Here is a 25,448-nt window from a genome sequence, read left to right as displayed (position 1 = left end):
TACAGAAAAAAAATCTCCAGAAGTAAAAACATTTTTACATATGATACTCTATTTTCTTTTTCTATTCTTATCCAGACCCTGACTTCCATACTTCCACTTTTCCAGACAACATTAAAAAGCTGTGTATTTATATTTTTTTATTAGTTTTTCTAACCCCCCCCCAAAAAAAAAACAAAACAAAAAACAAATAAACAAACAACAAAATATACCGTCAACCAGATAAATTCATCAAACACATTGAAGCTTCCAACTTGTTATGGAAGTTTGACTTAAATGGACCAAAAATAGCAGAAATGTGAAAATTACTTCTGAGCAAATAAATGATTAAAAGTTAAATATTTTCATCAGACAGAGTTTACTTTTCATCCAAGTCCAAAATCAAAATCTGGTGTATCATTATGATAGCATATAAAAACACAGAAATAGTAAATGTACTTGTATAGCTCTTTATCTTTTCCAGAGGACTCCAAAGTGCTTCATACAACATTCAGTCTTTCACACATTCACATGTTGATGGTACTAAGCTACATTGTAGCCACAGCAGTCTGACGGAGGTGAGGCCACCGTTCAACTGGGTTCTCTGACCACAACTACCAGGAAAGGCGGGTGAAGTGTCGAACCAGTGACAGGGGTTTGAACCAGCAACCCACATGTTACACGACAGACTACCTCCTCCTGAGCCACCGTCACACAAACACATTTACTTTTGGAGTTTTTCATCTGCTGTGCATTATCTTCTTTGATAGGTTACTAATGTCAGCATAAAAACATTACCAACACAACACTCAAGCTTACTGTTGTTCATTGGCTTAGAAATGTCAAACTTAAAATTCAAAACAAACAATCATATGAATACATTGTTCTTTTTTTCTTCACAGCTTTTGGCAAAGTGCTTTTTAATGTGACAAAACGTCACATGTTAAAACTATCAACAAGGATTCAAGTAAAAAAATCATTTGCTTATAGCACATAAGAAGGGTTTCCTGATCTACAACTAGTTTAAATTCAATTTAAAAAATACTTTACTTATCCCAAAATGGACAAAAAAAAATGAATTAAATATTACATAATATTTTTTTTTCTTTTGCAAAATTTCCAAATTTTTTTCTAAAAGACAGATTTAACTGGCACAGTCAAAGCTGCCTCCATTTTCGATATATAATCAGAAATAAAAGGTGATTTGAACGTTGCTATTATTGAACAACACTGTGCTTCCGTAGCTAGCTGTTGTAGTCAATAATTCACACTGAAACATTATGCACGTAGAGTGCTACACAAAAACATTTCAAATCAATGTATAAAATATTCATGTCCCTGAACATCTTGATTAAATGATGTGAGACCTTTACCTCTTCGTGTGAAGCCCACATGGTTGCTTCTTCACTTTTTGGTCTCGACGTTTTAGTGTCACTTCGGGGGAAGAATCCCTTTGCAGAATAGCAGCCTTCATGTTTGACAGGATCCCAGTTTCTAACAGCATCACAGGCAAGATGAGTACTCAATCTCCACAAATGGGTCCCATCAGGACCGGCTCTTAACACTCAGGATGCAGAGTCCCTGTGTTCCCTCCTCTGGTCGAAACACTGTAGAGCGCTACAGAGACAGACACATATGTTGATTTTTGATTTGAAACGGTTGGTAGCCAAAAAACCCCTAGAAATACAGAGAAAATACAAGGTTCCTATACAACCGCTGTGCCAAAATTCAATACAGTATAATGGCATGGATAACAAAGGGATAATGTAGAAAAAGATGCAGCATCATCCAACGATTTGCATGATGCTCAAATCGTTGGATGTAGGAATAACATGAAAACAGATGACTGCAGACCAGGAACCCTGCAGTAAAAACAGAAAACTCACCCAATTATTGCAGCAGGAATGAGGAGGACGATGGCAGCAAATAGGAATGAGAAGCCCTTCATGAAATGCAGAGTGGCTGGATAGAGGGAGTTAAAGAGGCTGCTGCCCACGAGAAAACACAAGCTCTCCACACAGGCAACGCAGGCGAACAGGGCCCCTGAGAGACAGAAAACACACACAAGAGTTTATGAATAGAAACCAACGTGAAGCACCTGAATGCCGTCTCTACTACTCATCCTCTTATCTTTCAGAGCGAGCTCTCAGGCCCCGATGAGGGTTAAACATCTGTAAAACTAAAACACCACATGCAGAGGACCAGAAGCTCGCTGACCTTGTTCTGATGGGTCAACCAACTTGGAGAGCTTTGACCTGAGGATGGGAGTGGAAGCCATGAAGAGGAAACACAGGCCGTAACCTGGACAGAGAAACCACATGCAAGATCATCTTCAGCTTCAGTCAAGTTTCAGCTCGTTGCTTCTGGTAAAGTTGATGATTGTGGCCAAGAGCAGTTTGAGAGACTTCAGAATAGAAATTGTTTCCTTTTTAAGGAATATGCTCTCGTGAGTCATTAAAAAAAAAAAAAAAAAAGCCAAAAACGAAGAGCAAGAGAGTCAAGAAATATCCTGGAAATATGAGCATGTCAGCAGCAGCCTCCATACCCAGTGGTGCTGAGTTGATTTTTATCGGACATCTTTAAGGCTATGAAAAGTTTAAGTCCTGAATAGAAATGTATGAAATGTATGAAAATTTGCCTCAATACCGACATCTGATATTAACATTGTTGTTACGGCCGATAACCAAATACACCAAATGTAGACAGTGGTGTATAAAACTGTGAACAGATCGAAATATTTCGACTTTGAATTTTCCAGGATCGGCCACCATAATCTATAAAACCTCCGAGTTACCACACACTCCAAGCCTTAGTTCTTCAATATGAGGAACCTCTACGAATTCCTGCAGCCAGGCGACTAATTGAGGAGTCGGGTCGGAAAAACTGTTTTTCTTTTTTTCAAATTTAAACCCTCCAAAATTAACTCGGTGACACATATTTTGAGAAACTGCTCACGACTTTCTGAAGCTTCTCACCTGTGAACATAAGCTGGGTGGTATGCGCCACAGAGAAGACCACCAGCCCAGTAATGTTGGACACCAGGCCCACCAGAGCCACCCAGGAGTCCTGCAGGCAGCGCTGCATGACCTTCAGCCCCAGCAGGCTGCTCAGGTATGCCAGGTTCAGAGCGGCCGACCCGTAGCCGATCAGAGCCGAGTCCCAGCACAGCGGGGAGCTCAGCTCGTACAGCACGTACAGCTCCCTGGTGCCGAAGTGAACGGCCACCACCAGGAAGAAGCAGAGCGTGTAGAGCCACAGCTTGCCCCGGTGAAGCGGCTCTCCGCCGCCGCCTGCGCCGCTGATGCCTCCTGTGGAGTACAGGCGCCAGACGGCTTTGTAGTGGCGAGCTGAGAGGAGCCTGGCGCTCGGGTCCGGACGGACGGACTCTCGGATGAACAGGTAGGCGTAGAGAGCTGAGGCCAAGTTGGTGGCCAGGACCAGCCAGAACGGGTTGATGTAACTGGGGAAAAAAGAAAAAAAAAAAAACAACAACATTGTTTATAGAGGTGATTTTTGTTTGTTTGTTTTTACAGCAGAAATGCACACAGCAAACATTTCTCACCAGTTTTCTGCAGGTGCTAATGGGGGGTGGGGGGGTGAAGCATTTTACTGAGGATCATTTGTTCTTACAGTTCTCAACACACACAGAAGCACAACCAGAGGCGGACTCAGAGCTCAAGACAAATAAATCAGTCACCGGTGAAGATAATAGTGAATACGTGGTATTACGCTATTTAATTAAAGCATATATTAGGGCTGGACAATGTGACTGAAAAACGTATCACGATATAAGCGTTTCACATCAGTGGATGGCGATAATTTTGTTTCAAATATCAGAAATACGGCTGATATCACGTTTGATGTGGCTTCCTTGTTTTATGTTGATTCCATTCTTGGAAATCTGAGTAGCATAGAAAACGACCCATTTTCGCATTTCATGCTCCTTTCAGCTGTTTACAGAAAATGAAAGTAGGCATTCAAGTTCACTTCCAGTTCCCGCTGTTTTTACTCAGTATATAATCATTAGTTAGATCTTGAAATTAGTTGTGTTTTCTGAGGATAATATCACAACAACCACAAATTAAACTCATAGTAATCTGGTATTTTCTTGGGGGTGCGACGACTTTTCCAGGAGGGAACCATTGTAACCGTTGTTTCTCACCCTTGTGCCCGGCGCCACTGGCCTCCTATGATGCTGGCCAGCATCCCTGAAATGCCCAGACAAGCTTCCAGAACCGCCACCCTGAAGGTGCGGGACCTCTTGTCGCTGATGTCCGCCACGTAGCTAAAGCAGCCGGCCAGAACGGCGTTGAAATCCCCCGAGAGGCCACTGAGCAGCCGGCCCACCAGAAAGCAGACCACAGGCAGCTTGAGGTACATCACCACCAGGTAGACCACGGCCTGCAGCGCCAGGCCGAAGTTGGGGAGGATGAGGACGGTTCTGCGGCCTGCTACATCGCTCCACGAGCCCAGGAGAGGGACAATCACGAGCCCGACTGAAAACCCCCCGAGGCTGATGTACAGGTTCCAGTGAGCTGTCAGAGTTTCAACTTCCTGAACAACAACAGAAACAAATCAGTGAACAGGATGAAATCTTCCTGCTATTTAGTGCAACATGATTTTTTTTAAATTTTTTTCTTTATTAATCTAATTTAATGCTACAATATTCTGTTTCCTGAGTGAAATGGATGCACTTTTCACTTTTTATGCATGCTCAGCAAATTCCTCTCAGTTGCAACATGTGATGCTGTTCCTGTTTTCTGAGCGGCTTTTGCAGCACTCACTTTAACTCTCCAGTTACATATGCTCAAAAGTAATAAACTGATATTCACAAATACTGATTATTATAAACTATTTTGTAACTTTGCATTTTATTTTAAAGTTGTAATTATTTGTTTACCTTTTCTTTTTCCTTTTTTTTTACATTTGATCAGCCAGTCAAATATGATTTTGTCCCTTTTCATTGAATGCATCAAGTCTGAAAACTTCCTCTTTTTTGTCACTAAACACAGAAAGACAAACGTTAAGTCATTTTGTGCACTTTGTCTTATGAGTTTAGAAAAAAATTAACCACAATCTCTATGAAAGGATTCCTCAGGACATCTTACATTTAGTGGTCAATTTTTGTTGCATATTTTATTCTTAAATTAAAAAGACATTAACAAAAAAGAGTTTGTATGTGTGGTAATCCTTTGGAAACAAACAGGTTTGAGCTCAGATCAAACAGTATTTGTCAGTGATATTGAGTACTAAATTAATATTTGAAATCTGAAAATACAGTATTTTGTTTTTCTACACTTAATCCATTTGTGGAGATTCAGTTATGGCTTTTCAACTGAAAATTCAAGACTGTTTTGCATCTATTTATGAAGACATAACTCCTGCATGCTGAATTTTATTGTAAGTGAAGATTTCATGCTACTTAATAGCAGTAAGCAACATTAAAAAAAAAACTTATTTGAAGCATGATTTTTTTTGGAATCTTATGATAATTACACGTTTATAAAATATTTACAGTGTTAATAATATTAATTTACTGACAGTAGACTTTACACCTCACTCCCTTTATATCTAAATACACCACATTTTACACACAATATGAAGTTTGATAAAGTTTTTTTTATTATTTATTTGAAACTAAAGAGTTATTTTGCTTTCTTTTTCATACCTATGTGTGAACCTACAGATCCCAAAGCATCAATACTGGTGGTAAATGCGTAAAGTTTTCAGCTGGTGACCTTTTGCAGCGGGTCCGGGTCCACTGAGCTGTTGCTGCACCCTGACCTCCTGGAGCCATTGTAGCCGAGGTCCTCGCTAATTCGGTCCCACAGGTACTGCGTGGTCAGAGGGGCCTGGAGAGCCAGGGAGAACATGGAGAGGAAAAGCACCGGCTCTACGGACACCGGGACAGGGCACCGGCACGACGGCGGCACAGAGGTGGTTGCAGTCGGTAAACCTGCTTCGTCTTTGCGGTCCTCAGAATCGGACAGCTGGTCATCCGTTGACGAGGCGCTGAGGAGGTCTTCGGGTAGGATCGCTGCCGTGTCCGGCTCGTCCATGTCGAACTTACTGCGTTTAAGTTTTATGCTGTAAAAAACACTTTTTGCAGAGTTGAACCATGAAGTTACTGCGGTGACATAACTAGCATAAGGAACTAACGTGCAACTGCCTGGAGCTAAAGGAGCTAACGTTCAATTTTATTCCTCATAATAGGAATAGATGCGTTAGAAGTGGGGAGTTAGCTCCCTCTAGTGTAGGAATACGGTCACTACATCAAGGAAAATAGAGTAAAAAAATAAAATAAAATAAAAAGCTTCTGTAGCATTATGATGGTATAAGCAAGGAACTGGTACAAGTACAATACAGGGCAATCTTTAACAACAACAACAAAAAAAACCTGCTAGAGGCTATGAAAGACTTTGAGTAAGATAAGCCTAAATATACAGTCAGAGCTTTGTGGCAAATTTGAAAAATGACGTTCAGATCCATCCATCAAGTCCATGCAGGCAGACTGATCTTAAGCTATTTTACAAAAAAAAAAAAAAGCAATGGGTTAAATTCTCAGGCTCCAGATGTGCAAATATGGTACATCTGCAGCTGTAAAAGGTGGGTCTACGAAGTAACTGTGTAGACCAAGAATGAAAGAAATCTAAATGGGATAAATATAAATGCACTCCACATGTAAAAAAGTTTCCTCTGTTGCATAGCTTTGGACTTATTTGTGTGGGTTTAATCATTTTAAATTACAATTAAGCTTGTGATTGTAAGTGACAAAATGTAGTTATTCCTTAAGATTTACATGAACTCTAGGGGTTTCTTTTATATATGTGAAAACAGAAGTACAGTGTATATGTGTGTGTGTGTGCGTGTGCATGTGTGTGTTCACTTAAACACTTTGTCTGTTTTTTTTGTTTAACATTGAAGGTTTTAAGTGAACTATCTCTTTCATCTTCAGATCAAGTACTGTCATATCTAATTAAAGTATCTAAAAATAACAACCAGCTCTGTAGCCTGTAATTATGTGTGTGGGTGATCTGGTTAGTCAACATTTCAGCTGCACTTATCTGGAATGGGATCTGTGATCCTTCACTGTTCTTTTTCTGTTCAACAAAATTGCTAGATTACTGGTCTCTGACACTGTAATCAGAGACCAGTAGTTTGTAGTCAGAAAAATGTGACTACAAAAATATTTTAATAGATTATGTGCGCTGACATATAGATTCGAAATCTTTTTGCCTTTGTAATTTATGTTGGAAAACATTTAAAGTTTTTATCCACATAAATTAATATTTTCATGTTTTATAATCTGTGATTTTATAAACAGTTATAGATTTAGAAATTATCTTAAACTGGGAAAAGGGAGACAGCTAAAGTAATGCTAAAGCATCACACTTAGCTTCAAAATTTATATATGTCACTGGTATGAAATTGACCTGAACTTCATTGAGATGTTGCAGCATCGACTAGATTTTTTACTTATTTTCATGATGCACCATGCAGACTCTTGGTCTGCACTGATGAAGCTTTACTAATCTGCACATACCAAATAATTTGAGAGGCTTGGTAGCTGTGTTCCTTTCAATTAATTCACCTGTAGAAAAATGGCGTGCACTGGCATCACACATAAAATTACAACGTTAGTTGCACCTTGAAATAAAAAAAAAGTTTTCAAAATGCCATCATGAATCAAGATACCAAAAAATGGAGTTAAATTCCCCTCTGGTTTCCTTTAGACGTCTTCAGATTGGAACTGAAGTTAAAGTTTGTAATATGTTTGTACTTTAATGCAAATATGCTACAAAAATATGCCAAGATCCAGCAGGATCGACAGTAGTATATGTTTCTGTAATCATAATTCTTTCCTTATTTTCAAAACCATCCTTAATCTTTATGAATAAGCGTTGGATTCCTTTATCTCATAAAAAGATGAATAGTTAACCCTGACAGCATGTTTGGCGAGACGGACGGTTGTTTAAGTTCTAACAATGATTATGTTTTATAGACGTGATTAAAATTGCATACATTTTTTTCTTTTGTTCCCATGGTTTCATACATAATAATTAGCTATTGGACCATTTATTTCAATTCCTAAAATCTACTATTGTTTTTTTTTTTTTTCTTTTACAGTTTATACACAGCTGTACTTTTCATTCCTAAAACCATTCTTTTGTGAAACATTTGAACTCTCCGATCCCGGCCTGGCCTCTTTCTGCATATGTGGGTTCTCTCTGGGTATTCCTCCCAAAGTCCAAAAACATGACTAACGTATTAGTGAGAAACTCTTTTTATCATGCGCTGAGTAGGAGCTTGTGGAAGAGGGCCGTATTTGATAAACAGGTGACCTGTCCAGGATGTACCTGTCCGTTGCTCCCAATGACCGTTGGAGACGGGCATCAGCCTCCAGGCAACATTGCATGTATAACTGGCTATAGATGAAGGACGGATTCTACTCCCCGGAAATCATATTGTAATTATAAGTTACCTAACAATTTGAATACATGCTGTATTAAGCATAATGAAATTTTCCTCATGCTTCTATATTTCAAATCGGTTTCCTGAAATAATAAAGGTTTTGGGGAAACAAAAAGATTAAGTACAACTACATTCACATCTGGAGACAAATTTGAAAAACATAAAAATACTTAGTTACATTTGGTAATCAAAAAGGATCAAAGACATTGCTCTGGATGCATATTTGTTGCTCTTCTTTCATCAGTGAGCCTTTGCATCCTGTAATCTTTGACCAATGTCAGTGGGATGATGTACAGAAGCTAAATCACTTTTATTTGATCAAAGACTGAAGTCTTTGCCTGTTTCAGCTCAACTTGTTTCATGGTAGTGTATGTTTCCTCTGAACAAACTAATGCGTAAAGCTGTAGAAATGAATGTAAAGCAAAATGTGTCTTTTTATTTATATAAAACAGAGCAAGATGTGCAATGCAACAATTGCACTAAACAAAAGGACGCCCTGCTTATGCATTGCGACATTGTTGCGTACTACTAATGTAGCATGAAGTTATAGAGACAAATTTAAGTGTCCTTTGTCATGTAACTAGAAATAAACAATAGAGTCAAACTTAAACCAAACACGGATGCGATTTTGGCTATTTTCTACATGCAATCTGTAGAAACCAACCTGGAAATGTAATCACTTCACCTTCCTCCTCTTCTGATGAGTCAACACAAGCAGCAGCTTCTGTTAGGCTAAAGGTCCATTAGGCAAAGCAGCAGGTGTAGGCAAGTTCTTATCAAGGGTCAGGTTTCATGAAACAAACCCTAGTGAAATAAAAAAAATAAAAATGCAAATATTAAGCCACTCTATCTAGAAACGGTCGAAACGGCTTTATTAAATGTAAATTTGGAAAACAGCTGGTTGTACATCATCTTCACTCACGAAATCGTCTTTAAATTTACGATACCAAATTGCTTAAAATGTTAAATTTGCTGGTGTGTGCTGGTGTCAGCATCATGATATGGTGATGCTATTTGCTTCAACAGGACCAGGGAAGCTGGTCAGAGTTGTCATGGAGATGGATGCAGCGAAACGCAGTCTGGGGGAGAAAACCTGTCAGAGTATGCAAAAGAACGTCAGACTGATGATCAGAGACAGATATCTCTAGAGTTAATCTAGATCTAAAACATAACGTCTGTAGAAATCCTCACAAATTATTCTCCTCAGATGATCTCTGACAATTCTGACTGAGCAAGGAGTATCTTGTTAGATTTCAGGCCGGTTGGCATTGAAAACAAATGCACATCACACTTTTCACGTTTTCGCCTGCATAAAATGACTTCCTGTCTTTTCTAAATAAAAGCATCACAGCACATCAACATGACGTTGCCACCACTTCTCTTTCTCAATCTGCTTTGCTTTGGTCTGTCAGAAAATTCAAATAAAATAACTTTATGTCCTGTAGTTGTTAGTCGACAAAAATATTCGGGCCGCTTCTTCAGGGCAGTTTGTGTTGTTATTGCAATAAATAATATGATGACAGCTGTCTTATTTCACAGAAAATTACAGAATTGGCAAGACCAGCTGAGCAGATTTAACCAATTTTAATTGGTTTGCCGGTAACATTCACCTGGAGAAGAGGTGATGAGAAGAGATTGTGGTTTGCCGAGTAGCCTGCAGTCAGAAACTGGAAGTACGGGCTCCAAGATTTTATCCACACACACACACATAGTGCAGAGAGTCATTTCTGGTTATTACAACACCAGAATACAACAGTTTCGATGAGCGAATGACGAAAGAACATTTGGTTCCTGAGCATATCTTTCCTTGTTCTTGTTTTTTTTTCCCCCCCCAACTATTCTCCCAACATGGAAGAAACACTAAAATCAAATTTGACACTTTTCCAGACTGTGTAGGAAAACCTGTGAGATGCAAACCATCAGAAGTGCTAAGAATTATTTTCTGCTGGTAACTTTCACTGTGTTAAGACTTCTCCCACGTCATATTTTCAACTTGAAAAATCTGACTACTGAGTACAAATTATTCAAATTGAAATTGGTCCCCAAGAGAAATTCTGCTTAGGGCTGACAGTGCATACACTGCATAGATCAACGTAAGAAAAGAACCATGACAGTTTACCATATGTGTGGTTAAACTTCGCTGTTCCTTCACATTTTAAGCATTTCTGCATGTGTAAAAGCAGTTTCCTAAATGATACTCCTAACTCTGTAGCCAACAGTCAGCAACTTCTGCTGTAACTGACAATTAATCTGGCTGATTCAGTGCTTTCTAGTAAACTTTATCCCAGCTTCTGCCTGACCTGTAGCCTGATAGCCTTGAGATCAAGCCTGTGCAGCATCCTGTGCTGTTTCTTGCATAAAGTACGTTTATAGTGTTTTTTTTCCCTTTCTTTGGTAAAATAAGTCAAGCCTGTCCTCTTACCTATCAGACTTAAGGTTTGGAGGTGAGCGGCAGTGTTTTGTACACAGAACAATGACATAATGATTAACACACACTTTAAACGGTGTGGTGCAGACTTCAAGGAGCCAACGTTCATTTGTCACACTGTATTCGTCTTACCCCTGATTCATAGACGTGAAGGAAAACTAGCGTTTTTGTTGTGTGTGTTTTAAAATAACACCTTAAAATGTCATTTAGATTGTTACATTTGTTTTCCAATTTGCAAAAATTGTCGGTGAGGGCAGCTGAAACCAGCATCTATCCTGCTTGTGTCTCCATTGAAGGTGATGTTCAGCTCTTATTCCTTTGTAGATCTAACTTTTTGGATTAAAAATAAAATTTTTCTAATCATTTCTGTGACTTCTTGTTTACAACACACACTATCACATATGCCCTTCTCCTGACTGATATTTTTGATTCCTAGAGTAGGATTCTTTCTATCCATTGTATCCTCTCTGCAAACTTTAGTCAAAGTCTAAATGAAACAAAATGTCAGGAAAATCCTACTTGTCAGCTGAACATTACGTCAGATTGATCAGATTCACTTTAACTGATGGCTGGAGTGAACTCACGAAGACTAAGTGCCAAAACAGAATAGAAAGGCGCTGCATCAAAGTATAACCTTTGCCATTAGGTTTTCTTTTTTTTCCCCTCCTCTGACAGATTTATTTGCATTTCAGATAAAATGTGACACATTAAAGATGGAAAGAGTTTAAATTATTTATCATTTTGTACTTTTACTTCCTCCAGATCTGTCACTGTAAAAGAGCGGATACATCATTAGGACCCACGGCGTATCGTTGGTTGTAGCTGGACAAAGACATTACAGGATTTCACCACAGGAGGCCTGGCCCAGTGGATGGCTTTGTGCGTTAATCCAAATCTTCCTTATCTGCACCAGTCAGCACAGCCTGGTGTTTCCTTGAGCACCAGAACAAATCTTTCTTATGAATAACGCTCTCCTGCTTCTTCATGAATGGATTCGAATGGAACCGTGCTGCGCTGTTTGCTCATGCTTTGACTAAATCAGTTTCCATTCATTTAGTGAAATCATCCACCATACAGTCCCCACAGCGGATCTGAAGTTAATGCTTTTATGGACAAACGTTTCATTTCTGTCTGGGATTTACTTTGTTTAAACCCTACATGATATGTAAACAAGGGATTGTGAAAGTAAACACCACTCATACACTAAGATTGAGCACCAGCTGCAAAAAAAAATAATGCTCCAGTTGCGTTTGGTGTGAAAAGACGGATGCATATTCTAATGTTAACTACAGTGAATGACTTGTGACCTTATGCAACAGTTTCTCTCCAAAAGGCACAGAATCAATGTTCTTCCACAGCCTTGACAATTGTGAAGACAAGAGAGCAACAGAGAGGATGAAGGATTATCCAAAGACACTGCAAGTAAAAGTAAAAGTTATTCTCTATCTGTACGTTCAAACTTATTAAAAACTAGAGAATAAGATGCATTTTGTTACTTTGGCAAAAGGGTAAAACTGCATTTTTAAAAATGAATAGCTCACATTAAAAGTTGGATTAAAGTTTTCAATACGAGTTACACTCCCGAAAAGGAAGATTCACTTATTTTAAGGTTGTTTTATACATCTTAATGGAGGATACCAGGAATTGTGTCCTGTACAATAGAGAGAGAGCAAGTTAAAGGCTCCCCAGTTCATTTTACAGCTGAGCTGAAATCTCATTGCCGTCGATAGGATTAGAAACATTTGTCCCTGGGCCATAGAGACAGGAGGCCTTCCCCCTCAAAGAGTCACGAAGGGCAAAATTTAAACCAACCTAACCAAGGGCCATATCTCTTCTGTACATTGAGGCCTGGAGCAAAAACGTGATTAGGAAAAAATTAAAAAATCTGGAACCGCAGGGCAAAGAGGTCAAAAGTATAAGTAGTTATGAAATCCAAACCATTTTCCTTTAATCCAGGGAACATGCCTCCGGGAAAGACGGAATAACGACACTGCTTGCAGGAATATCCATCACATTTTTCGCAATAAATTGGCTCTTGCGGTTATGGAAATTCACAAAAGCACATTGGATAGTTGCTATCAGAGGTAGGATATTTATGATTTGATGTTTCTTCTTTTGCATAAACATTACGTAACATTGAGATCTGCTTTTCTGCTAGCCAAGCCCAAACCCATACCAGCGAGGTTAAAATGATGTGCAGTTTTTCCACACAGCTCTGCTTTTCTTTTCACCGTTTCTTCATTAAATGGTAATACACCACTTTAAGAGCCGTCATCAGAGGAGACAGCTGCACATTTTTATTTGAAATATCCTTGGGACAGGAAAAGTAATTATTAGATTTATATAGCCTCACCTTGAGCCAAAAAAAGTAAAGTATTCTGAGATGGAGCTCATTGCCTCGGGTTATCTGAATATTTTCTTTAGACGTTCATAAATTACTGTTTCAGAATGTTTACGGTGATTAATCTGATTTTTATTTTGAGCTGTTGAAGCAACCTTTTGATTTGCATGTAAAATTTTATGAGTTCAAAATCATCACAGTTGTTATGAAGGTAATAAAAACAAAACGTGTTATAATGAATGTTTTTTTTTATATATACATACAATCAACCATGTTGAATTTTGTATTTATGAGCTGCTTATAGGCATGGTGACAGATCAGACACCATACATTTCATGGATGATGAAAAATGTTTAACAAATGTTTCCTCACAGCTAGAATGATGATGGTTCAAGTTTCTGTTGCGTGTTCATTAGTTTGCTTAAAGCACTGCTTTTTAAAAAATAGATATACTTTGAGTAAACAATATATATTTTTCTTATTTTGAGCACATAAAGTTTGATATCAAGATTGCAGCTTATTGTTATTTTAAACATACAAACAAAACATTTAAGTATTTATTCCAGTCAGTGTAAGTGAGTAGAGATAATATTTGTTAGACTTTCAGTTCGTGATTATGGGACACTATCCTGTATAAATCACACCTTTCAGTTTTCTCACTTTATCAAATCCTGTTTTACTGATAATTTATTAGGACAGAAATACAGATAAAATGTCAAATGCACTTGCCATATGTGTTAATAAATAAAGCAAAACTACATTTCTGGTTTTATAAAAACAGATATCTCCGGCCTATTGTTTTAAAAAAAAAAATAATACCGTACACACAGGATCAGTTTCGGAAAGTATTCGTCCACATGAATAAACCTGAGCGTTGTTTTAAACATACGCACAGGGTCAGGGTTGCACAATGCTAACACTTTTCTCAGCTAATCAGAATCCTTCAAAACAACTAGGACTTCCTGTTGGGATTAAAATATGGCACCAAGTATGTGGATATTTTGGCACATTATTTGTTGCACACTTTCACATGTGAGACCCCAAACCTCAGTTTCCCCGGATGTGTGTGGACGAAGCCTGAAACTCACTGGCATCTTTCTAGTTTTGTAAGCATTTTAAAAAACTTCTTTCTGCTTGTTATAAAATGTTGAATCATCATCTGGTCACCATGTATTTAGCTTTAGCTCTGAAGCTATCTATATAATAACAATTCAACTAACAGGTTTCTTCTTACTGGAAGCCACATTAATGTTTCGGAGAGGCTGAGCCAGAGTCCTGACTTGAAAGGTAGAAAATAATAAAAAAACAACAAAAAAAACTGGTCAACAATTAATTATAAGAAGAGGTAGATTGTTGTAAAGCCAATAAAACTTTTTCCAGCTATTGTTTTTATTATTAATTTCAATATGCCAGTTTTCAATGAAATGCAGGTAACACGTAAAATGTTTTATAATTGTTCCGATTTCTTTGAAGAGACGCCTTTTGCCTTGCTGTCTAAACCAAATTCCTTGATGACAATTTACCATATTTTGCCAGGCATATGAATAATCTTGGACTTGATTTCACATTCCCACCATTCTGTTCTCCCTTTCCAGTGCAGTCGCTGAAGGGCAGTTAGAGCATGCAAATGTTCCCACCTTCACTTCATTGTGTACTCTGGGTGCAGAAAACACCAAACCAGTGCCTGTCACTCCTGTTTTCCATGAGTGGAGCAAACAGGTCAAAATTCCACTTAGTTGACACGGCGATGATTTGCATATAAGAAAATAAATCCCGCCCACAGATAGGAATGAACCTGCACCTTGATGTTTGTGTTTTTAAATTTATGACAAACAGATGTGAATTAAGTCCAAGTATTTAATCTGTTACAGGTTTCTGAACAGTATTAACCTGTAAAGCTGCTATTGAGGGGAAGAGGATTTAACAAGTCTGATAGTTTCATAGTGTGTCAATTTTTGAAAGACTAAGAACAAACATTATATGAGATTGACAGTAAAATGTGGACTGATTATCCCCCCTTGGAATCGCTTTGTACTTCACACCTTCCTCAAGAACCGCTACCTTGGCAGAACGAGCTGTCGGCTGCAGCTTTGCTCTGCAGAGGGTTTGCACTGTAACACAAGAGTTTATTCTATCTGAAATTAATCCCCTGTCTCTCTCTGTCATTCTGCCTCACCCTCTGAGTCAGGACGAGGTTTGTTTAAGGTATAGCTATGAGCTGGGGCTGCTGAAATTCCTGGTTCATTGGGAGGATAAGAATCTACCTGTTGTGGCACAACTCTGTTCGCTGCCTCAAATTATTCTCTACCTTCTCCACTCCTGAGGTTTAGTGTACAATTCAAGTTTAAGCAAAGTTCCCCATGGCCAGTATCTCAATATTTGCCGGGGATGTACCCCACATCTGGCTCCAGGTCAGATGTGGAGCCAGGTGTAGATCCTGTGGCAAACTGCACTGTTTTATGTCTGAACCAGTCCAGTGTGAAATGACACGTATTTCAAACCATCTGCGGTTTAAAATAGGTGGGATGAGGCCCCTCCCTGACAGGTACAAATTAGTCCACGGTTATAACAAGACCTAGATCAGACTAAACAAAGACTTTAAGACAACCTCTCAAGCGGATCCAAGCTAATATATGGTTGATGAAACACATCCCCCAAGGGTGGGCCGCACTGTAACCGAAAGGTAAAAGTACGACATGGTGAAGAGGTGAAATGACCAGCAGCCGCACTTTCTGCAAGACACAAAAACTAAAGCACGCAGACTGACTTTGTCTGTTGGATTATTTCTAGTGCTGCACCTGGAGTTTTGCATGTACTCCTTCACCCTTTGAGTCCCCAAATGATCTTGCTCGTGTTTTTTTTTTCTGTGCTTGTGTTCATTTGAATACTCAACAGTAACGTGAAACCAGATCACATTTATGTCAGCCTGTGCCATAGGCATGCGTGGAAAGCAGGGCAAGGCGCCCGCTCTTTGCCAGTGGCTATGGTCGCGGGTGTATCTTGTGTCCCATTTCAGACAGGTAACCATTCAGTGTAAAGAAAGACTGATGAAGGGGAGGAAAAGAGCGCTGGGAGCTGCCAGTGGCTGAACCTGGAGATCTTTGGGAACCTGTTGCAACAGGTTTTTCCTTCTGTATATCTTATGGCTGGACTAGCCTGGACGAGTGCCAGAAATACACACTCACTCATGTGCGCGCGCGCACACACACACACACACACACAGCAAGAGGATGATATTATGAGCTGCCAAAAACTGAAACCAACCCATCAACTATTTCCATACACATTTAGTCAGTCAATCTGATCAAAGTTGCTCAGTGTCAGGGTGAAGGCTTTGAGAGGAGCGCAGACCTGGAAGGAAAATGGACTCAGCAAAGACTGCAGGTCTGCTAGAAAAAATCTGACGCAAAAATAAAAACAGGAACACAGAGCAGCTGTTGAATTCACAAGCTAGGTGAGTTAATATGACTTTTAAGGCGTTTTTTTTTTTTTCTTTTACTTTGCTGATACAATGCTAGATTGTTTTCACTGGAACTTTCTGTAAGCGGTGAATGTCTCACATCGAGGAACTTTAAATGGCAGGTTTGTGTCAACACAAATTCACCTATGTTTTTAAGTCTTTGGTCTGTGCTGAACATTAGCAGCAATTCATGTCTCCTGCCGGCAACAATGAATATAGCAGTTATTTTTAGATAATATTTGTGTGAAGCTTGTAGTGGTGACGGAGAGGAAATGTGCTGATGCCTCCACTGACTCTGACAGCTGCGTGATGACGTGTTCTCTCAACACCTCTTTGCACTTTTGCAGATTTTACCGACATCGTTCAAACCTGAGGATGAATATTTTCAAAGTTAGATTTTAGCTGCTTCCCAGTTAGTCGTCCAGTTTGTTCTGCTCTCTCTGATTTTCCTGTGATTCTTATTTATTTATTTTTTTCACATTCAACACAAAACACTGAATCTAAGCAGCATCAGTTCATCCACATTGCCCTTTCCCTCCATCAGATGACTCATTCACGTGCAGCTTGTAGATCTGGCTTTCTATGTGTAACTACAAACAGTGAACATTGTTTCTCTTGAGCCAAACAAGAAGTAGACTTTAATTGTTTTTAAAAGACACAGATAAGAGAAGACAAGATAAAAATGAAGCAGCTGCGTTGAGTGAGTGAGTGCTGATTTATTTTCACTGTGCATAAAAAGGTTTTGGCACAGATGTCAAACTGCAGAATAACACGGAAGATCACATTTTTAGATAATAAAAGAATATGGCCCTGGGTTGAAATTAAACTGACTTTCAACAGAGTCTGTAGGAAAGAAAGACCAATTTGGAATAATTTGGTGCAGCCTGGGATCTTGCTGCATGTGTGAGTCTCTCTGGGTACTCTGGTTTCCTCCCACTGTCCAAAACCATGGCTGTAAAGTAATTTGGTTTCTCTAAATGGCCCTTGCACATGTGTGGGTGTGTGTGTACACATGGTTGTTTGTCCTATGTTGTCTTGTGATGATGGACTGGCGATGATGTCCAGCCTAATGACCACTGGAGGTTGATCTACACCCCAATATAGAGAATTGATGGATGGATTAATATACATGCATTTAATTCTGTATTATGGAATTAAATGTTAAATAAGCCAAATCAATTAGTTAGGCTAGTTTATTAGGGATTAGAACAAACTTAGAATCCAGAAAAACTCCTTTAGTAACTACTTTTTAGACTCAAATTCTTCCAACTAAGAAGAGGAATTAGATACTTACTTGCACTTATCTAGCAACAGGAATATTTAGGAATATTTAGTTTATCAACATTATTAGAATCTTTTCTTCTTTAGCTCTTTCATTTGGTTTGTTATTTTGTTCCTTTTAATTCTTGTAAAGCATTTTGAATTGCCTTGCTGCTGAAAATGTGCTATATACATAAAATGACCTTTAGCTTTAGTGAAATCAATCTTCAGTAAATTTTACAGCAACAAATCAAATATTAGTAGCTGATAGGAATTGAACAGAAAGTTCTGATTTTACATTTGCTGAATGTAGAAATGTGATCAATAACACTGAAAAACAAAAACACTCTTTCCACAATGTTTCTTTATGTTGGACATAATTTGTTTTTTCAGAAATGTAAAACATTAACGACTGAAATCCATCATCTTACAAAACAACACATTAAGATCCAGTTTATAGAGGAGAAAGTCATTAGCATGGGATTAAGGTGGCTTTAAAATACATCAACAGGTTAATAAGACTGTTGTCTACTTCGTGCTGTCAGACCAGTTTTGTTTCAGTGATTTCTCGATGCTGCACAGCAGGTGGTAAAAATCTATTAATCCTTTTTCAGAGACAGTATTTGTCGATTTCAAGTTTGAACGAAACATCTGCACAGTTAAGTGAATAAACAACAGGCAAAAAGCCCATTTTTGAAATTGCCCAAAAGTGTGATTATTTCAAATCTGCAAGCTCGCCATAATCAAGTCCAGATGCTTCTGATTGTGAATCTCACAGTTTCACCGCTGAAGACAATAATGTTATGGAAATAGCAACAAAACAGTTTAAGTTCCCTCTGGGAAGCATTGTAAACCTTTAGCCAAATAGCCACAGCTGACAATTGCTGCTCATTGACGAAGACGCCTGGGATTAGGAAGTTAAGTTCACTGGAAAGTTTGACTTTGGTATTTGTGCTGCAGAAGAAATATGATAGCTCTGATCGGAGCAAATGAGACTTGCTGAACAACTCGCCTGACGAGTTGCAGATTTAATTTTAAATGAAGAAAAAGAACAAGCCACAGACTTTATTTATTTATTATTATTTTATTTATTTCTGAGAGATTTTTACGAGGACTTTGCTTGCACAGCCTGAATCAGAGCAGTACGCCTCCAGCATCTCAACAACATGAAGATCTGGTATTTCTTCACAGTCCAACTTTGATGGTATTTTTTGTAAATTATTGTCATGTTTCAGGTAAATTCTGCTTCAGTTAGCAGCAATCAGACAAATGATTATAAAAATAAAAGAATATGAGTAAATTTAAGTTTGAATAAAACATTAATGAGTAGGAGGTTATGTCAGTCTTCTTCATATGTGATATAACTGTGTAAACTAAGAAAAAATATGTTTTTCAAGCTTAGAGTAGCCAAAGGCTACAGAAAATAAACAACAACAAAACTATCAGTGTTGCATTTGCTTTTCTTGCTACTTTATCAAATTACATTCAGAGACCGTAACGTTTTAAATTATAAATATTCCACAGCTTCTGGTAATGAAGGAGAAATGATACTGAAACACGCCGCTCACGTCAAGAGTTGGTTAAAGTTATTCGGTGTCAGTAGATCACTGCTGCCCCTGACATGATGGATCCTTAGCGATGCTCCAGCATTCCTACCGGCTTAGTGCTGAGTTTGAAACACAGATAAATTAATGATTTGTTTTCGTTCATGATTAAAAGCGATCAGTCCATTGTTTTTTTGAAACATTAAACCTCATCACTAAAGCTTAAGCTCCCTGTCTGTATCTGAGAGCGTGTTGGCTCTGGCTGGTGGCAGCCTGTTCATCAAACAGATGAGAGGATTTGCTGCCACGGTGATGAAACAGACAATTGCTCAACTTTCTCCTCGACACTTAAGCCTCCTTTGATTCAAGCTGAGGGAGCTTTCATTTGCTACTTTCCTCTTCTTAAACACTCTGCGCACCTTGTCTGCCTCAGCACTGTGCAGCTTGACGTGACCTAATAGCCATCATGGTTTGCTGGCACTTTTAATGAGCTTGGTCCGGGGCGGGTTTGAGGTTACCTTTACTGGAAACGGGGGCCCACGTGTCGCGCGGGATCGTTTTACACTTCTTCGCACTCCGGCGGATGAATCCCTGACACATGTACGTTCACTGTGTGATGTATTATCTCTGAAAATGAGAGTAGCCACTTCTGAGGTCATGTTGACAGCAGGATTATGTCTGACAGGTTTAAAGCAGGGTAATGACTCAGGAGATACAATCTCAGAGGAACAGTGGACTCAGGTACCTTCTTAAAAACACAGATCGCTTCCTGCTAAGTGCTTTTTGCACCATGGATGTTTAATATCGTAAAAAAGCGTTCACCTACTTACAGATGTCTTCTTTTTTTTCTACTTATATGTTTGTTTTTTTGGCAGTAGTGGCCTTTAAAGTTATTAAAGCCGGCACTGAGATGGCAGTAAAGTGGGTTGTGAGCAAGGGGAAGACATGATAAATGGGCCAGGACTTGTTATATGAGTCGCTCACTTTGGGTCCAAGGCCAAAATCACTGACCAAGAAAACAGTAACAGTAAAAAAAAAAAAAACCTGTGACATTTGATGAGTCCCAAAACTTTTAGGGAAATATCCTGTAGACCGATGAGACAAAAGTTGAACTTGTTGAAAGGAGCCTGACTTTGTTAATCCAGCATTTCAGAAAAGAGATATCATCCACGGTGAAACATGGTGACGACATGAAGGTCTGACTCAGGATCTGGACAACTTTCTCTAATTGATTGAGCCATAATTTTTGACCTGAGCTCAAGGTCAGTTTACAACCCTAAGCTCAAACACACGTAACCAAGACGATGATCCAAAGCTAGCCAGGTTTGTCTCTGAATAACTAAAAACAGCAAAACTAGTATTTCATTGGCATAGTCCAAAAATATGGACATATTTCCAATTGAAATGTTATGACAGCTCAATTGGACATCTCAGTTACAGCAATTATGGCGATGGATAAAAGGTTGTTGTTGGTTATACCTTTTCTTTGTAGAGAGCTAGGTTGGTTTGGATAACTTTTTTCTTTAAAGCTGAACTTAAAAAAAAACAAAAGAAATCTTAAATGGGGTAAATCCTTCTTCACAAGATTGTACCTTAAGTCTTTTGTACAATTTAGTCAAGACAAATGAAAACATGAGGCAATAATTTTTAATCTTTAATCTTACCTCTGCATGCAAATCAAGCCGTTACTTTTGCCTTCTTTTGTCTCCACAGAAGCACATTTCACAGCAGGATGTCAAACTCCCCAAAGTTTTCCTTCCACAACAGCAGCAGGTCTCAGGCGTTAACTCTTGAGGTCGGCCTGCACACCTGTGAGCCCTGCAGGACGACCTGCCAGCAGATGGCGACCCGTCAGGTCTGTAGCTGCCATGTTTGTTTTAAAATGAGGGTTTGCTTTAAGAAAGAACATTTTTAGATGTGTTAATTGGAGTAGTTATGAGTCACCTGCTTTAGGCAGCTGTCAAAATGGTCTCAGTTTGGAAAACCCCCCCAACAAAGAAAAAAAGAAAAAATGAATGTAAGTCAAAAGCTGTTATTCCTGTTATTAACAACAGTGATGAGATTTTCTGATTTATCCAACATGGCAAAGCAACCAATATGATAATATTCCTTGCCATGTAAGGAAATGTGTCCTTTGTATTATTAGGATAATTCAATTAGTTTTTAAAAAAATGTAATGTTTCTTGTAAGTATGTTGTGGTTGTGAGACGGCTTTCTGCTGCACCCACTAGTACAAGTTCCCTGCGTTGTTGATGATCTGTGGTAGCAAAACTGAATCTAATCTTCTGGGGTTACCCACACATTTATTCTTTGGTATTTTTTAAAGTAGGCAATGTGGCTCAACACCCAGGGCGGCACAACCTAGGCCTTTTAGGGGAAAAACAAAAAATAAAATAAACCTTCATGTCTCTGTTGCATTTCAACAAGTTTTCTATTTGTCAATTGGGAAGGTTTTGTCTGCCTCTGTTGTGAACAGTGTGAGAAAATATTGCTACTTCTGCCCCTTTGGTAGCAGCCAATGGTGCCGAGGTTGGAGTCACATCATTTGATTTGTCTAAGTTAAAGGATAATTTCCTTGTTTTGGGGCTAATCTGATTTCCATTTGATGATTCTAAAAGTACTTGAACTGGAAAAATCAATGTGAAAACCACTGCCAACCCACATTTCAGCTCCTCCCCCGTCTGTTATTTAATTCAGGCAGTGGTTAAAATATTCCCCTTGGAAATGGGACACTCCTTTGTGACGGTAATATCAGCTCTCACTGATTCCTCGTCCTCATGAATGACCTAATATGCCTTTGTGTGTCATGTAAACAGATATCGGTCCTGAAGCATGCTCTATTTTATACATTAGTATTATTATTCTTACAAAAATATTACACCAAAGTTATACATATATTTTTATTTGTATTAATATATATATATACTTTTGCCACTTTTTTGCCTGATTCTTGAGAGGAACTGAAAAAGACACACACACAAACTGGATGCACTGTGGTTATTAAAAGCTTGTTTGGAAAATTGGAGCTTTCAGTTTGGAAAACTTGCAAAGTTTCATCACTGAAAACTGATTTAGAGAGTCGGAGTTTAGAGTTTTGCTGAAACTCAAACTTCAAAATCCAGTGACTCCTGCACTTTGTATCAGAGAGCTTGAATGAACAAAATAACCACTGACTTTTTTATAACCGTGACCAATTTATATGGTTGATATTTTGTTTAAAATCTTTGATTCAAGTCTTTGGTTGGACAATAGCATTTTGGGATGAGCTCTTTGTTGCTACGCCAGTTCTGCTATTTGGGTTTTCATTGTTATGATTTTGTTCAGTAACTTAATCTTTTGATGTACTGGGAAAAGTCAGAGATAAATTGGAGCAATGCAGAAAATAAAGGTGCACTGAACTAGATCCAAAACCCAAGAAGCTCCATCTTTTTATTTTGGATAAAATTGCCCTTGAATGATTATGTGTTCCTACGTAACATTCTACAACCTGCATTTTGTACACAAAATCTGGGTCATAGCAACAGTTTTAATAGTAAAATCACATCACATTAATATTTGACATTGATTGAGTATGGAGAAGATTCCTGGAAAATATTGCAGTCATGGAAGGTCAAGTTGTTTCTGAGTTTCTGCCTGGCTTGCCTTATCAGAAGTTTCCAAGCTGAGATTGTACAGTTGTCAATGTGGAGGTAATGATTCCTTGAAGGCAAACTGAAGGTTAGCATGTTCAGCCTGTTCTCTTTGATTTATGTGCATGTGGAGAAGAAAATTCCTGGATTTGTTTCAGGAAATTCTCAGGAGGTCTCCTGGAATTACTTTTGCTATTTAGCTCATAAATAAAATAGAAAAAAAAAAGTCTCTGAAATCTGGGTGTAGACTGTTGCAAGTACATTATGTTCCCCGTATCTTTTTTGACACTGCAGATTAAAGAGGGCGAGGACATCTGTTTCCCCCAGCCAGGGAGCAGCCACTCCGGCTTGAGGACTCCAGCTCTGAGCAGGAGACACAGCGCTGACGGGACCATCGGCTCAGATCGCGCCCCGGCTGACCGCTTCCACCCGTACCGTCGACAGTTCAGCGACGGGGCAGTGGACGCTTCAGATTGCCTCCTTCAGAGCTCTTCTTCCCTCAGCAGCCTGCAGGAAGTGAACATTCCCGACACTGGCTCATGTAGCAGTGATGTTCAAACAACCTGGGGCGAATACAGCGACAACGTTCAGGTTCCTAAATTTACCACACTGTCTGTCAGTTCAATAACCGAGCTATCAAAAGCTTTTTACTGCCAACAGGTGCATATTCTGCAGCACATATTAATGAACTTTAACCGGGGAAACATTTTTTCTCATTCGTCGTTACTCGTGGTTCCCTCAAACTTTTTGCACATTTTCAGAATCTGTACCCAGAGCTTCCTGCTGGGCCAGTGGAACCTTACGGCTCTCTGTCTCAAAGTTATCCATCCTACGACTCGATGAGCTCCATGCAGCAGGTAGCGCGCTTTAAATGACCGGTTGACAGCAGCACGCAATGCGGAAGTTCATCGTTTGTTGTGTGTGCGCTTCACAGGTTTCAGCTAAACTGTTTCCGGATGTCGATCAGTCAGACGCCACCAAATATCCCCTTCAGAGTCTCTCCATTCAGTCGCATCAGGAGAGGTCAACGGAGGCCCTCTTCCCCAAACCCATTTACTCCTACAGGTAGCACAGCATCACATCTCACTGCTGGGTATTTTTTGTTGTAAAGCACAGATGCATGTGGTTGGGCGGTATTAAACATAAATGCAACGTTATGTCAAATGTAAGTATAATTTGAATGCCTGTTTCCTTTTAATTGCTGCAGCATCTTGATTTTTATGGCTTTGAAGAACAGCAAAACAGGAAGTCTGCCGGTCAGTGAGATCTACAGCTTCATGACTGAACACTTCCCATATTTTAAGGTATTGCACACACTGAGCATTACATGCCCATTGCATTTCATTTCACAGTTTAAGGCAGGGGTCCCCAAGCTACGGCCTGTCGGCCAGATCCGGCCCGCCATGTCATTTGGTCCGGCCCCCTGAACAATGCCGGATCCGGCCCGCCTCCTCATACCAGAGAGCATTCAGTGTTTTTTTCATATATTGTATTTTCTGGTTTATATGTGGATTTTTCTTCAACCACCAGGGGGCTTGAGCAGATGTGAAACTTACTTTCCCTCAATGAAATATATACTAGTCAGTCCCAGTCACCGTTTCACTCACGGTTTTTTCCATTTGCATTCTGGGTAAAAATCTATCTAAAAGCGTGAATGTGTCGTCGTCGTCGTCCGACCCCCCGCCCCCCGCTCGACAGTTTCAAAGACAGAACAGCCCTCCCTCCACCACCCCCCACCCCCGTCGACAAGAATTTTCTAAGGTTTCTTTCTCCAAAAACTAAGACCGGCCCCCGACCAGAGAAAAGAACAGCTATGTGGCCCTCGCAGGAAAAAGTTTGGGGACCCCTGGTTTAAGGGAATATAAGGATCATAAAATGTGAATGTGCAACATCTTTCAACATATGACTTTCACTAATGAACCCTTTTGCTACTTCTGGAAGTAAGTCATTTGTTTATTTTTTTAAACACATCTACTATTGCTGTGAGCATGTTGTTACTCTTTGTGTTTTGGAAACGGCGACTCGGAGTTGAATAGAGTCATTTTAGCTAATACGCCATGTGAGTGAACTGTCAAAGATTATTGACTTCACATTTCTTGATAGGGAACAATAGTTATTTAAACAAAAATAACTTTCAGATAATGTAGGGACTTATATTTTAAAAAGATATATGGTAAACACCGAAGCAGAAATAAGCAGTGCAACCAAAGTGCAGCATTTGATTGAGGAATCAAGAAAGCCGCCACAAAACTTGGACTTCCGTTTTATTTTATTGTATAAATATGTAATAACTAAAATGCACAGAGAACTGCTCCTGTTTCTGACCAAAACGTTTGTT

General features: G+C 39.1%; 2 protein-coding genes across 4 annotated transcripts in view; one reads left to right on the top strand and one right to left on the bottom strand.

Annotated features, from left to right (window-relative positions):
* Positions 1-430: 430 nt before the first annotated feature.
* slc46a1 (solute carrier family 46 member 1) lies at positions 431-6,218 on the bottom strand. The gene is made up of 6 exons (XM_007563075.2): positions 5,715-6,218; positions 4,139-4,530; positions 2,952-3,436; positions 2,194-2,277; positions 1,863-2,019; positions 431-1,593 (listed from the first exon to the last, which is right to left on the bottom strand). Exons 1-6 carry the CDS (start codon positions 6,033-6,035, stop codon positions 1,542-1,544), a joined length of 1,491 nt encoding a protein of 496 aa, XP_007563137.1. The 5' UTR covers positions 6,036-6,218; the 3' UTR covers positions 431-1,541.
* The window catches only part of foxn1 (forkhead box N1), a 25,136-nt gene continuing 5,601 nt past the window's right edge, over positions 5,914-25,448 (top strand). For 2 of the 3 annotated variants that reach the window (XM_016676953.1, XM_007563077.2), the window contains exons 1-6: positions 5,914-6,004; positions 21,195-21,336; positions 23,405-23,701; positions 23,872-23,967; positions 24,045-24,175; positions 24,318-24,414. In XM_016676953.1, the coding sequence (XP_016532439.1) occupies positions 21,214-21,336; positions 23,405-23,701; positions 23,872-23,967; positions 24,045-24,175; positions 24,318-24,414 (744 nt within the window). In that variant the 5' untranslated portion in view covers positions 5,914-6,004; positions 21,195-21,213. Of the gene's footprint in view, positions 6,005-14,721; positions 16,672-21,194; positions 21,337-23,404; positions 23,702-23,871; positions 23,968-24,044; positions 24,176-24,317; positions 24,415-25,448 lie in introns of those variants that run through there. The other variant, XM_016676952.1, reaches the window with a different exon arrangement.

This window comes from Poecilia formosa, unplaced genomic scaffold (assembly GCF_000485575.1).
Source record: "Poecilia formosa unplaced genomic scaffold, Poecilia_formosa-5.1.2 Scaffold144, whole genome shotgun sequence".
NCBI lineage: Eukaryota > Metazoa > Chordata > Actinopteri > Cyprinodontiformes > Poeciliidae > Poecilia > Poecilia formosa.
This window is presented reverse-complemented; position numbering and strand designations above follow the sequence as displayed.

What these genes read in the sequence shown, in the direction of transcription:
- slc46a1 (XM_007563075.2), bottom strand. Translation starts at nt 6,035, where the DNA reads ATGGACGAGCCGGACACGGCAGCGATCCTACCCGAAGACCTCCTCAGC. An exon ending in ACCCGGACCCGCTGCAAAAG is followed by an intron (nt 4,531 to 5,714) that starts GTCACCAGCTGA and finishes GTTGTTGTTCAG; the next exon opens with GAAGTTGAAACTCTGACAGC. An exon ending in ATTCCTGCTGCAATAATTGG is followed by an intron (nt 1,594 to 1,862) that starts GTGAGTTTTCTG and finishes CTGTCTCTGTAG; the next exon opens with CGCTCTACAGTGTTTCGACC.